This window comes from Schistocerca serialis, chromosome 7, assembly GCF_023864345.2.
Source record: "Schistocerca serialis cubense isolate TAMUIC-IGC-003099 chromosome 7, iqSchSeri2.2, whole genome shotgun sequence".
NCBI classification, from domain to species: domain Eukaryota; kingdom Metazoa; phylum Arthropoda; class Insecta; order Orthoptera; family Acrididae; genus Schistocerca; species Schistocerca serialis.
Window position 1 is genome coordinate 196,041,220 of NC_064644.1, and position 15,439 is coordinate 196,056,658.

Genomic DNA, 15,439 nt, shown 5'->3' on the forward strand with positions numbered 1-15,439 from the left:
GTCATCAGTCCCCTAGAACTTAGAACTACTTAAACCTAACTAACCTAAGGACATCAGACACATCCATGCCCGAGGCAGGATTCGAACCTGCGACCGTAGCAGTCCCGCGGTTCCGGACTGCAGCGCCTAGAACCGCACGAACAAACTCAAGTAGCAGACTCTGCAAGAGAGGCGCTCTGCATCGCGGTCTAGCTTGCTGTCCAGGTTTAGAGAGGGTGCGTTTCTGGATGAGGTATCTAATATATTGCTTCCGCCTACTTATACCTACCGAGGAGATCACGAATGTAAAATCAGAGAGATTCGAGCGCGTACGGAGGCTTTCCGGCAGTCGTTCTTCCCGCGAACCATACGCGACTGGAACAGGAAAGGGAGGTAATGACAGTGGCACGTAAAGTGCTCTCCGCCACACACCGTTGGGTGGCTTGTGGAGTATAAATGTAGATGTAGAAATGTAGTAGATGTAGATGTGTTAGCCCCTACACCACCTGGCTGTGTGGCTAACACAGGTGCACAGACTACCCTATTCCAGTGCCCACTCTAACACATACTTAAAACACGCCAGAAACAAGGTAGCTAGACTACAGCATCAAAATACCGCCGATGTAAAAGCGAAAGGAAAATTGGAAATTGGTGGTAAGTTCCTATGGGACCAGACTGCTGAGGTCATCGGTCCCTAGGCCTACACACTACTTAATCTAACTTTAACTTACACTAAGGACAACACACACATCCATGCCCAAGGGAGGATTCGAACCTCAGAGAATCTGAGTTCGAGCCCCCAGCCTTGCCACAAATTTTAATTCATTTCTTCAGCTTCTGTGCTTCTAACTCATGTTTGAACGTGAAGATTCTTAACTTCACACCTCATATCAATAGGCGAACGACTTATGATTACTCTCCACGTTAAACTGTCGTCCCTCCTCCTCTCTATGATTCACTCTATTTGCATCTCCCCCTCCCTACCCGCTCTCTGTCTCACGCACCAGCAAAACAATTAAAATGTCAGCAACACTTTGAAATCTCGTGGTGTTCCTCAAGCAAAATGCAACGAAACAAACATCACATATCTATAATACCATGTGAAATGGCCGCAGAAACGTCGTATTTTGCAGATGAAATACATCAAATTCGAGTGTAAGCGGTACAAACGGCAGCAACAAAAGGGACAAATATTATAACAAGCCAAAACAAGGTAACTAGACAACAGCATCAAAAACCGTAACTAACATCCCAAATAACGCGATGTAATGGAGAGATTTTAAATCTGAAATGGAGGAAATCAGAAAAATTGAAAAGGTTTCGTTGTTTGCAGATGACAAGCCACATGATTACCAATACGCGAATACATATCTGACAGCATCGTGTGAGGTGTGTGAACAACTGTGTAACTATGTTACTTCCGAATTGGTTTCCTAGTCTTAATTTTCAGCACAGGGACATTTACGGCCTCAAATCTGTGACGTGTGTCTTTAGCTGTATATGTAAACTATCGTAAAATTCGACGCTTAGTTATTGCTCCTTTAAGCCAAAATTCATATAACTTCAAGGTATGTTAACATTAATGATAATTATCAGAAATAAAATAAATAAAACCCGTTGGAGATAGTACAGAAAGCACTGAAACATGTTTGCCTGAAACAAAACCTAATCAAACGGTGTCTTGCGTAGCCTGCTCAGTTTTTAATTGTATGTAGCATATAAGCTAGATTCCAATTTCTAGATTAGGGAATAAACCCCCTGTCGTGATTGTATCATATATCTTAGACCAGGGCTTCCCAACGTGTGATCCGCGGACCCCTTACGGGTCCGCCGGCTCTTTCTAGGGGGTCCGCGTCCACCTTTCACCAAATCGTGTAAAATAATGAGTAAAATTATTGAATAAAAATGTGAAAATCAAATTCACCACTATTTCTTTTCGTGTGAAAAATATTTGTACTTTTACTTCAGGTCGTATTCCCAAGCAGCCTTTGCGGTTCCTAAGTGAGAACGCATACACAGTTTAGTGCCGGAGAATGCGGCTTCTCTGATCGACCGTTTCGCAACAATACGGGGGTCGTATGTGCGCCGGCTCACGGCACTAGATGCGCTGAAACCTTTTACGCATGGACGGAGCGAGCTTTGTCGACCAATCACAGCACTCGCTGCCACGTATGCTGCACCAGGCATCATTAAATGTTAAACTTGCTTTTTCAGTGCACTACCTATTTCATAAGTCGATTTTTGACCCGTTTATTACTTCTAACATGGATCGGTGGCTGAAGTCAGGATCACTGAAGAAGGGTGCAGTTTCTCCATCGCCTTCACAACAAGCGCAGTTTCCGGTTGAAATGAATGAGGAGGGAGGACGACCAAAGGAAGAACAGTCACAAGAAGCTCCACAGACGGATTTATTATGTGAAAACGCTGCAAGTACTCCATGGGTTGCAATTTCCTGTGGAAGTGGAATAACCAAGAGGCGTAAGTGCAACGAAAGAAATGGGCTTTATGGAGACAAAGGAGGGTAAAGCTCAGTGTGTAATTTGTGCGCAAGTCCTTCCGAACAGTTCAATGGTTCCAGTTAAATTGCGCCATCATTTTGAAGATACTCACCCGGATTTCCAGGCTAAAGACATCGATTTTTTCAAAAGGAAGGGTGCTGAACTAGCTGCCTCTCAGCATTGCATGAAAACTCAAGCAAAAACAATTAATGAAAATTCATTAAAAGCTTCTTTCTTGGTTAGTTATCAAGTGGCAAAAACAGGCAAAACTCATACCATTGCAGAAAATCTCATAAAGCGTGTGTTAATGATACTGTTTCTTGCATGCTAGACGAAGAGGCAGTAAAGCTTGTATCTTCAGTGCCATTGTCAAACAATACTGTGAAGAGACGCATTGTTGACATGTCATATGATGTGAAAGACACTCTTGTTTCTCGCATCCAACACAATTCATTTTCTCTGCAGGCAGATGAATCCACCGATGTTGCAGGATGAGCGATTTCATTGGCTTTTGTCTGTTATGAATATTCTGGATGTTTTGAGGAGGACCTCTTCTTGCGCAGACAACTACCTGCCAACACAACAGGTGGTAAAATTTTACGTCTATTGGATGATTTTTTAAGGACTAACGAAGTTTCATGGTCTAATTGCATAGATGTGTGCACAGATGGTGCAAAAGCTATGACGGGTCCTACAGTCGGAGCAATAACGAAAATCAAAGAAAACGCCAAGAATTGCAGCAGTAGTCATTGTGCTCTCCACAGATACGCTTTAGCTACGAAACAAATGCCTGTTTCGTTCAAGAAAGTTTTAGACGAATTCTTTCAAATCATTAACTACATAAAATCAATGCCGTTGAAGTCAAGACTTTTCACAATACTGTGTGAAGATATGGGAAGCCTTCATCGTTCCCTGCTTCTCCACACAGAAGTGAGGTGCCTCTCACGTGGGATGGCACTCTCTCGGTTGTACGAATTAAGATTAAACGTCTTAGCTTTCCTTTTGGAGCATAACACGAAATTAGCAGACCATATTAATAACGAAAATTGGCAGTGTATACTTGCCTATTTGTCAGATATTTTCTCCAAAATGAACGAAATGAATACTTCACTCCAAGGGCAAAGTGAAATAAAGGTCACTGCTATCGACAAAGTCCGAGCATTCAAGAGGAAAATCAATTTTTGGGCAGAGAGTGTCGAGGAGGGGGAGGTCGAGTGTTTTCCTCTTCTCAAGGAGTTTTGAAAAACAAAACATTGGCGCTTGGGAAGAATTTGTTTCATCAAATCCTGGAACATCTCCGAAGCTTGATGTCATTGTTGGAGCATTATTTCGCAACAGCTGAAGATGAGAAGTTGCAGAAATACGAATGGGTGGTCAACCCATTCACTGTATCCAAAAAGCCGAACATTCTATCCTTAAATGAATATGAGTTGTTGATAGAAATTGCCACAGACCCTATCTTGAAATCAAGTTTTGACATTGACAGTTACTCATACTTCTGGATCCGTTTGGATTGCAAAAAATACTACCCCGTTGTTGAAAAGGCAAAACGTGTACTTCTTCCGTTTGCCACAACATAGATGCGTGAATCTGGATTCTCGATCTACGCTGCCCACAAAACTAAGTACCGAAGCTGTCTAGATGCGGAACCAGACATCCGTCTCCAGTGGTCAAGAACTGAACCCAATCTTTCAAAATTGTGTCAGCAGAAGCACCCTCAACCACCACATTAGGATTCCATTATTATTCCTACAAACTCATCTATAGTAAAGAAGAAAACATTTTTCTTTGTAGATGCTCTGTGAACGTACCTGAACTATAACTCTGTAGGAATTTTGTTTCTGTCTTCTATCATTTGCAAAATAATTATTAATTGAATTCTGTTGGCATTGATATTTTTGTTACGAAAATTAAAATGATCTCTAAAGCTAATTTCTTTTCTTTATAATATATTCCGTCCTTTCACTTAAAAATATGGCCTGCCTATACTTCAATTACAATTACTTGATGACACTATATTGTGGCAACTGGCTGCGAGCGTAAACAAATGAGGACTTTCCACGTGCCACATTGTAAAAGGTAAACCTCCTCTGCCAGATATGTTTTCTTTGAGAAAAAAGTCTTACGTTCTGTGAAATGCTTTGTCTTCTTATAAAGAAATAAGAGAGTCTGTTTGTTTTCCTAATTTGTTTACAGTCGAGGCTGAGTGCCTCGATATAATGTCCAAGTAGTAGTTGAAGCTGTTTGCTGTGGCTAAACTGTTGTCATGCCGCCTGCCGCTTGCCGCTCAATAGCTACGAAAAGACGTAAAAATAACTAGACTTTCCGACCTGTTTACATGGGCACGAAAATCGATAGTGGAACTGGAAAATGGCTTTATAAAAGCAGATTTTAAAGTGTTTACCTGACCATCCAAAAGCGGAACTGGGACATCGGCTTACGAAATCTGAGTTTGGAAACGCATGTAAACGGGGCGAATGGTTTACACGTTTACACACAACCACACACACACACACACACACACACACACACACACACACACACGACTGTTACGAAATATGCATGCTCCTTATATAACAGTAGCCAAACAGTGGAAGTGAACAGACCACAAGCAGCAGCTTGTCAACAGCGAACAGTTTGGACGTGACGTTGATTGCTCTTGGAGGAAGGCAGCTCCAACGTGTGAAATGTCAATTACCAAGTAATTTTAATCAGGCTATAGTGTGTTGAACAAAGGGAGTAAATCCACTAGTAAGTGTCTGGATACACTGGGAATTCAAATTGGATCGTTAATTTCAAGTTGTTTTTATTCATCTCTAAATGAAAGACTATTGATACTTCGGGGGGAGGGGGGGGGAGGGGGGTCATTGGGAATATGGCACTTGCATTAAGATTAAGAAGCTTTCAGTTCCCATGGGTTTCACTCTGAAATTTAAAGTTCCTGTGCTCTGGACTGACTAGGGGTCCGCCATGGATTTTCGACTGAAGAAGGGGTCCGCCAGCTGAAGAGGTTGGGAAGCCCTGCCTAGACCATGTGCGTTTCTGCATGTTTCCAGTAGCTGGAAGCATGTGCTTTGAAAAAGGTGTTTATCGCTGTGTCAGCACGTCTTCGAGAAATAAAGATAATTTCCATTTGTTTTTAATAATTTTGAATTAAATTGTGTTTAGAACATGCTGTATTATACCAACATATCCTACAGTCTGGAATACGTGGGATAAGTGGAATAATATGAGAGTAAATCACAACATTGCAGCGATATATTTCTTCGATGTAGCACTGGAACTAGCTTCAGCAACGATCTAACTTTCACATTTCAGAGGTATTGTTTTCATAATTTTTAGGTATTTAATAGTGAGTTTTCAGAATATTGCACATATTTTAATTAATTTCTAACATAAATAATATTCTCTTTGAAAAAGTTGTAAAATTTTGATGAATCACACCAGTTTTTTAAATTTAGTATTTTAATCTTATTTTTTCCCAGAACACTGCATTGACAAGTACTACACACTTATGATTCAAAAAAATCTTTCAAATCTCCAGTTTACGAGCAACTTATTGAAGCGTGTGTGGGCTTCGATTCAGGGAGGGGGAGGGGGGATAGGTTATCAAAGAATAAGCCTTGTGAAACTAAAAAAACTAACTTTACTGTGAAATAAAAAACATCAATAGCCAAAATACAGGCGGTCCGTTCTGAAACCAACAAATATGAAGTCCAAATTTGATGCTTGCTAACATTCAGTGTTGTGTTGCTCTACTCCATGCGTTCACTGATTTATTTTGCTTTGTCTGATAAAAATTTTGTAGTTCCACACTTCTGCGAGAGATGGTAAATTTAATCGGGATGTAAATAACAGTGTGTATGTGTGTGTAACGGTAACAGGTATTCAGCTTTTTAGTGCCATTTTTCAAGAGCTCGTTTTTGAAATGTTTACATGACACAGTTTGATTCTGTAGAGCTTAAATGACTTTCGATTGGGACTACACGTTCCTGTTCATTAAACTGGTGGTACGATTTAAAGAACTTCAAAAAATGGATCAAATGGCTCTGAGCACTATGGGACTTAACATCTGAGTTCATCAGTCCCCTAGAACCATTTAAACCTAACTAACCTAAGGACATCAAACACATCCATGCCCGAGGCAGGATTCGAACCGTAGCAGTCGCGTGGTTCCAGACTGAAGCGCCTAGAACCGCTCGGCCACACCGGCCGGCTGAAGAACTTCGTTGTGAAACAGTATTTAAAGAACTCTTCAAAATAGGCAGCGAAAATCAGGTTTAATAGTTTCAGTACCTCATGAAGCAGAACCATGGTAAAATAACATCACATCGAATTTGTATGTCATATCCTTTGACAGTATTTATTAACGAAATGCGCTGAATACTTCGAAGTCAAGAGCCCAGTTAGACAGCGCTGTATTTGTAATAACATAATAATTCGTTTCCAGGTTAGCAGTCACAGATATTTCAATAACTGTAACATTTTCGTCCGTGAAAGTTAACATTTTGTGTCACAACTATTTTGTGATATACTCGAACAATCTTATTCTTAGAAGAAAACAAATGAGATTTGCACATTTGCTCTGTGAATGAATCTAAATGTAAGAGAAAGAGTTCTTACAGCCGACGCCCGACGCAGAGGCGAAGATGACGAGGGCGATGCCGACGCCGTAGGTGAGCCGGAAGAAGGCCTGATAGACAGCGGCGATCGTGGGGCTGTCCAGCCAGTCGTCCTGGTAGAAGGGGTACGGCGACACCAGCGTCGCCATCGGCAGAGTCAGCAGCACCACCCAGCACAGCGCCGCAGCCCACTGCGGAACACAAGCAGGCGCTGCTCACTCACCTCACACACCAGCATCACACGACGGCTGACATCTCCCACAAAAATCATTCATCCCTCAGTCAGACATCTCCCTCAAAACATCCTTCATGACCTAATTCAGGATCACTGCTCAGCATAGAACACACATAAACGCTAAACAATGTCATGTTACACAACACTATCACATGCAGCCCAACATCTACTACAACAGATCATATACCACATAGAAAGGGCAACCACTCACTGCAGAACATACGCAAACTCTGAAAATTCTCGTGTTACACAGTAATACTACATACAGTTCAATATCTTCCATCCTTCATCAGCCAACTCAGAAACAAACTGACTGTGGAACACATACAACCTCTAGGCTCTCTCACGTCACACGCCCATGCCACACTCTGCCCAATACCTCATACAATTGCACATGTGCCACTCAGCTGAGAACCACTGCCCACTGCATAACACATAAATTTTCGTCGCCAATCTTATACACCAATAACAAATGCATCCCACAACGCATCCTTCATCATTTAGCCCAACATCTCACTCATTAGGTCCTTCATGATCTAGCTCAGGACCACTGTGTACGGTAGGCAAACACTGAACAATCTCATTTTCCGTACCAACATCACTTACAGCCCAAATCTCCTACACTAGTTCATTAGTGCATATAAATCTCAGCTGAGGACCAACACTGTCTGCATGACACACACAAATGTTGGTCACTGATCTGATACACCAGTACCAAAAGCACCCAACTTCTCCCACAATACATCATTCTTCACTCAGCCCAACCTAACCCTCAAAACACCCTTTATAACCCACCACAGGACCACTGCGTACAGTAGAGTACACAAATACACTGAAAAATACCATATGCAACCCAGTATCTGCTACACCAGATCATTTACCACACAGCTGAGGGCCACCATTTACTGGAGAACATACAAAAACTCTCAACAATCTCGTTTTACTCAGTAGTACCACATACAGCCCAATATCTTCCATCCCTCATCAGCCAGCTCAGAACCATCATGGCTGCAGGACACACACAAATGTTGGTCACTGATCTGATGCACCAGTACCAAATGCACCCAGCATCTCCCACAATACATCACTCTTCACTCAGCCCACTGGGCTGTCTCATGCTACCCACCAATATCACATGCTGCCTGACACCTCCTACAATGACTCATTTGCCACCCATTTGATGACCACCACCAACTGCAGAACACATAAATGTTCGTCACTGAAGGAATATATCAGTAACAAAAACATCCCAACGTTTCCCACAATACATCTTTTGTCACCGAGCCCAATATCTCTCTCATTACATCCTTCATAACCCAGATCACCACTGTGCACTGAAGACAATCGTTGAACAATCTCATGTTACACAACAGTATCACACGCAGCCCAAATCTTCTACTCTGGTTCATATTAGGACTGTTGATATTTTTTAAAAGTATCGGGAATCCGATATATCGATATTTAGAAAATATAATTTTCAGCGCTCGATATATTGAAAAAGTACCAATAAATCGACGGCAAAATATCGACATACCTGCCAATAAAAATATCGGTTGCACTGCCGGTTTTATGGCTGTATACTTAAGTATTGATTTATTATTAGATATTCTGTACATCAGCAAGCTAGCAGCCCGTCTATCCCTTTTAGAGCAGTAATGGAAAGGAAAACGATGCACATTCACGCTTGGTGATAACCACTTTGCTAACTATGGTAACTGCATGTAAGAGGTACAATAAAAGGCGTCCAGTTGGTCCGTCGTTCGGTTTCGTCAATAACGGATTTGTCCGGAACACCTCATGGCGACATCCCTGGTTTTTCATGTCTGCCTACGCCAGCGACCTAGCAGTTCTAGCGTCGAAATTGCGTGGCGAAGTCAAACGTTGCATTTCCTGTTGGTAGCGCCGAGCGCCGATTTACGTTAACATTTCCCCTCACACGTCTTCATCCACCACAAAAATCAATCTTGTCATTTAGATTTTTGTTCATCATGTTCGGCAACTGTTTTTGAAGAAGGCCGATGTGGACAAATAGCACACTAGTTACGTTAAAAATTGTTTTTTCGGACTGGTGTGCTATTTCTTCGCAATGGAAATCTTGCTATTCCATTAACACACCGCCACTCCCTAGCGCAATCGGCCTACTACTTTTGTGCCACATGTACTTGCTTCACACAGTCAAAGAGAAAGATTGGACGTGCTGGAAGCTCAAAACGTAGTAAGACTCCTTCATACAGTGAAAGTAAAATTATGTTCTACTACAATTTCAAAAGAACAGCTTCAAATATTTACCGAAAAATTATGAAAAAGTATAATATACACTAAAATTATCGTCACTCGATATTTCCATTTTGATATCGATACATCGAGATATCGCAGGAGAAATTTCGCCATTAAACACCAATATTTTTCGAGACATCGTACACCTGTACCAAATGCGTCCCAACATCTCCCACAATACATCATTCATCATTCAGCCCAAATTCACCCTCAATACATCTTTCATGTTCAGTCATTGAACATTTTCGTTACACATCAGTACCATTTTCAGCCCAACATCTACTGCAATAGATCATTTACCACCCCCATGAGAGCCACTGCTCATTGTAAATATACAAAAACGCTGAACATTCTCATGTGACAGATTAGTACCACATACAGTCCAAATCTCCCATCATTCACCAGCCAGCTCACAACCATCAAAGACTGTGGAACACATATATGCAGCCTGACACCTACAACATATCATTTACCGCTGAGCTAGGAACCATCACCCAGTGCAGAACACACATAAATGTTGGTCACTGATCTCATCAGTGCCACCTGGATCCCAATATTTCCCACAATACATCCTTCATCACCCAGCCCAACATCTCCCACAATACATCCTTCATGACCCGACTCAGGACCTCTGTGCACTGCAGAACACACACAAACGCTAAACATTCTCACGTCACATACTAGTACAACTTACAGCATTAAAGATTGTCACCTGATACACTGGTATTACATGCTGACAAACATATTCCCAATAGATCCTTCATGACCACGTATCAGGACCACCACTGACTGCAGAACACACACAAAATCTGGTTAAAAAATGGTTCAAATGGCTCTGAGCACTATGGGACTTAACTTCTGAGGTCATCAGTCCCCTAGAACTTAGAACTACTTTAACCTAACTAACCTAAGGACATCACACACATCAATACCCGAGGCAGGATTCGAACCTACGACCGTAGCGGTCGCGCAGTTCCAGACTGTAGCGCATAGAACCGCTCGGCCACCCCGGCCGGCACACACAAAATCTGGTCCTTCCAGTATCATTCATCATTCTTCAACACACTCTTTTGGCTGGTCTCATCCTGAAATAAAATTCCTTATCCTTAAGATCATATCCCTCCAAATTAGAAAAGTTCCCCTCCATTCTGAACATTAGCAAGACGCTGTGGTCATAAAATCAGCAAACTCATATTCCACTCCCATTTGCTACGCAAACTCTCTATCATAGCCTTTAGTCACCATGGCTCCTTGCTCCCTTTCGCTCGATCTTGTCCCAGACAATTAACCCCCTCCCCTCCCCCCCCCCCCCCGCCCCCTACTCTCTGCTGCTGTAGGCCCCAGATATCGTGAGTGACAGAGAAGATTCAGTAGGAGGTGAATTGAAATCCAGACACTCCATTGAGAAAAATTCTCCTCATCTACAGCAACTTCAGCTTTGCGTTTCTTGTCCACACTTTCTCGAAAATCTCATCATCCATCGATCACATTATCACCCATGGAACACTCATTGTCGATAGCATACGTTGAGTAGAACCTTCCTCCTCCCATACCAGTGGTGTTACAATTACCTCAAAAAATGGTTCAAATGGCTCTGAGCACTATGAGACTTAACATCTGAGGTCATCAGTCCCCTAGAACTTAGAACTACTTAAACCTAACTAACCTAAGGACATCATATACATCCATGCCCGAAGCAGGATTCAAACCTGCGACCGTAGCAGTCGCGTGGCTCCAGACTGAAGCGCCTAGAACCGCTCGGCCACCGCGACCGGCTACAATTACCTCACTTAAAATGATCACTTAACGTAATATTGTAAAAACGAATCCACTTGTCCCCGCTAAGAATCCCACTACCGCCTAAAACAATGCCCTAACATACAATCTCCTATATTCAGTACCTGTAACTAATACTATCCAATAAATTCCTGTAAACATAAGGCTAAACCTCTCCCACGATCCTGAATTTACCGCCCCTGTTCACCCTATTAACGTCCGCCCCAGTAGCTGAGTGGTCAGCGTGACGGATTGCCGTCCTCTGGGCCCGGGTTCGATTCCCGGCTGGGTCGGAGATTTTCTCCGCTCGGGGACTGGGTGTTGTGTTGTGTTCATCATCATTTCATCCCCATCCGGCGTGCAGGTCGCCCAATGTGGCGCCGAATGTAATAAGACCTGCGATATGGCGGCCGGACCTGCCCCGCGAGGGGCCTCCCGGCCAATGACGCCAACCGCTCATCATCATCATCATCACCCTATTAACACTCACACCACTCGGACAAAGCCTTATGATCCTCACCAATAGCTGAAGACATCGCCCACTTAGTCACAGCAGTTCTACAAAACATCCACTCCTTTGAAGATCGTCTAACAAAACCAATGGCTACTCCTCCCAGCTTCCATCTCAATTGTATTGTAAACTCTTCCTAAAATCAATTTGTTTTCACATACCTAAATTCACTTGTGTAACCTCTCTCCACTTGACCATTCACAGTGCGTCAGATTCCTCTGCAGACAATCCCTTTTATAGAATCAATAGTTCTCGGGTTTCCAGCCACTTCAAGTGATTAAAACTACTCGAGCTTTCGCCCGAGCACTGTTTGGCGATTGTCAAGTGGTATGACTGTCAGTGGGCTGATGGTACGCCAGATGTTTTGAGACCTGCTGCGTCTTTAACTAGTCTCAGTAACTGACGGATTTTTCTTGGAGGCCTGAAGATCGATTTGATCTTGTGTTTTTCAGCTGTCGGCTTATCTCGCATCATGCAAGAATGATATCAGACTTTGGTAAACAACCCCATAAGCTGAAGCACCTATGCAGGATCCTCAGGAAAACCGGCTATAGCGCTCATCTAATAAACGAAGTGATTTCAAGTCAGAATCACAATAACACCACCGACGAGGAGCAGTAAAGAAACTTGCTTTCTTGTCGTTCTGTGGTTCCGAGTCATCTGCTGAAAAAAAGATCAAATTGATCTTCAGGCCTCCGACAAAAATCCGACAGTTACTGAGAACAGTTAAAAACGCAGCAGGTCTCAGAACACGTGAGGCCTACGGGACACCTTGCGAGTGCGGCCAGTCTTATGTCGGACAAACAGTACACTCTGTGGAACAACGCAGGAAGGAGTATGAGAGGTTTTATCGCCCACGCTATACCGAGAAATCTGCTTTGGCTAAGCGTTCTTTAGAGAACAGACAATGGGCATAATTTACGAAACATCTGTGATGGCTCGCACTAACGAGGCCTGGGATCGAGTAGTTAAAGAAGCCATTGAAACAGAGACGGCAGACTGCAGCTCAGAACGGCATCGCGTGGTAGAAGTGGCCACGTCGAACGCCGAGTCAATGTATGCCCAATTATGGACCAGCGACGTCAGAGCTGGCAGCTAATGAATGTAAGGGGCAAGGGGCGTACCAGCAGCCCAATGGTAGTCGTTCCACTTGACAGTGGCCAAGGAGTTCTCGGCCGAAAGCTTGTGTAATTATAATCAGCTGAAGCAGCTGGAAACCCGGGAACTTTTTATTCAATGTTGTCGCTGCAAGGCTCTGCTTTCTTACAATTTCCTCCATAGCACAACAACTCCTGTCTTTTAATTTTATCCTCACATCCCTAGCTATATGTTTCCTACACCACCCAATACGAGTGAAAGCAGCTCTTTACCTGATACAGTTCTATTTGTCCATGCATAATCCTTTTCTAAGCTACTCTGTTACTTGGAAATGGTCGTCAGACCCTGAAGAAAATCCACAAACAACTCAAGAGCACCAATCACCATTAGCAGCAACAAAACAACAATGTCACATCAGACACCAACGAAGTTGCTATCACCACGTCAACATCGCCAGTTTCTAATCTCATCACCTGCTTTCACCACTCATTTTTAATTTTTGAAATCTCCATCGTATAATTTTAAATCTCAACAGCTTCCCTCAAATGCAGGAAACGAAATTACTATAAAAATATAAAAATGTAGGACTTGATGTATGATTATAAAGAAGAATGCCCCTTGCTGTATATATTTAAGCTTTGCATTGATTTTTGTTTTTTCAGTCGTCCATCATCTGATGTAGTTTGCCACTAGTTCCTCTCCTCTGCTGACTTCTTCATCCCAGAGTAGTTACTTGCACTCAACGTTCTCAATGAACTTTTGGATATGTTCCAATCTCTGTCTTTACTTACACCTCTTATCCTCTACTGCTCTCTCTTGCGCCGTGGAAGTTGATCGTTGGTTTCTTAGCACATGTCCTACCCTGCTAACCCTTATTCTCGTTAGTGTTTACCATGCATTCCTATCCTCACAGATTCTGCAGAAAACATCCTCGTTTCTTGTCTTATCAGCCCACCTAACTTTCATTACTCTTCTATGCATCTTAAATGTTTCCGTTATCTTCTTGTTCTCTTTTTCCCACAGTCCACGATTCATTTCCACACAATGTCGTGTTTCAAACAAACATCCTCAAAAATTTCTTCCGGAAATTGAAGCCAATGTTTGCTACTAGTAGACTACTTTTGGACAGGAACGCCTTCTTTGTCTGCATTAGTCTGCTTTTTATATCCATCTTTCTTCACTTCTAAGGTGTTTTTTGCTTCCAAAGTAGCAGAATTTCTTTACTTCTTCTTCTTCTTCTTCTTCTTCTTCAGATTTGATGTTAAGTTTATCGCTAACCTCATTTCTGCTACTCCTCATTATTTCCATCTTTGTTTGCTTTGCCCTCCATTCATTGCGTGTGCTCATTATTTGATCTCACGTATCAATAACACACTACTGGCAATGGAATGGCAAGCTTGCATTAGACGCCAATAGAAGTCATGTGTTGGCAGACACAGTGATACAGATCCGTAGTACCTCTGCTACCACAATATAGGGCGACTGGCGGCAGCAACTCACTCCCACTTCACTTGGAGTCACTTTGCTGCAACGCCATCATTCGTGCTTAGTGGCATCAATAGTGACGATTCCACCTCCATGTACACTAATATTCGTAATACCTATGGCCTTACCGTGATTGAACACTTCTTTTCCCAACGCCCAATGGTTTCCAAACCAACAATCTCCTTCCTAGTCGCCATGACCAACTACATCCTCACCCACAATTACTTCTCCTTTCAAAGCATTACCTGCAAACAAATCTGGGGTATGGCTATGGGCACCCGCATGGCGCCATCCTATGCCAACCTATTCATGGGCCATCTAGAGGAATCCTTCCTAAAATCCCAGAATCCTTAACCCCTCACCTAGGTCAGATTCATTGATGACATCTTAGCTATATGGATCGAAGGTGAGGACACCCTATGCACATTCCTGCAGAACCTCAACAAATTCTCGTCCATTTGCTTCACCTGGTCCTACTCAACCCAACAAGCCACTTTCCTAGATGTTGACCTCCACCTTCAAGATGGCTACATCAGTACCTCTGTCCATATCAAACCTACTGACCACCAGCAATACCTCTACTTCGACAGCTGCCACCTCTTCCATACCAAGAAGTCCTTTCTGTACAGCCCAGCCACCTGTGGTGGTCACATCTGCAGTGATGAGCAGTCCCTCTCGAAATATACCAAGGGTCTCACTGAAGCCTTCACTGACCGTAATTATCCTCCCAACCTTGTACAAAAACAAATCTCCCGTGCCCTACCTTTCCAGTCTCCCACCACCTTCCAAAGTCCCACTGTCCAGCCACAGAGGAGCACTCAGTACCACCCAGGACTGGAGCAACTGAATTATATTCTCTGCCAGGGTTTCGATTACCTCTTGTCGTATCCTGAAATGAGGAATGTCCTGCCCACTATCCTTCCCACCCCTCCCACAGTGGTATTCCCCTATCCACTGA

The 15,439-nt window shown here is 43.0% G+C and overlaps 1 protein-coding gene across 1 annotated transcript in view; it reads right to left on the bottom strand.

The window, feature by feature from the left end:
- The window catches only part of LOC126412336 (nose resistant to fluoxetine protein 6-like), a 270,762-nt gene that overhangs the window by 33,642 nt on the left and 221,681 nt on the right, over window positions 1-15,439 (bottom strand). The window contains exon 11 of the mRNA XM_050081879.1: window positions 7,101-7,290. Within this exon, the coding sequence (XP_049937836.1) occupies window positions 7,101-7,290 (190 nt within the window). The remainder of the gene's footprint in view (window positions 1-7,100; window positions 7,291-15,439) is intronic.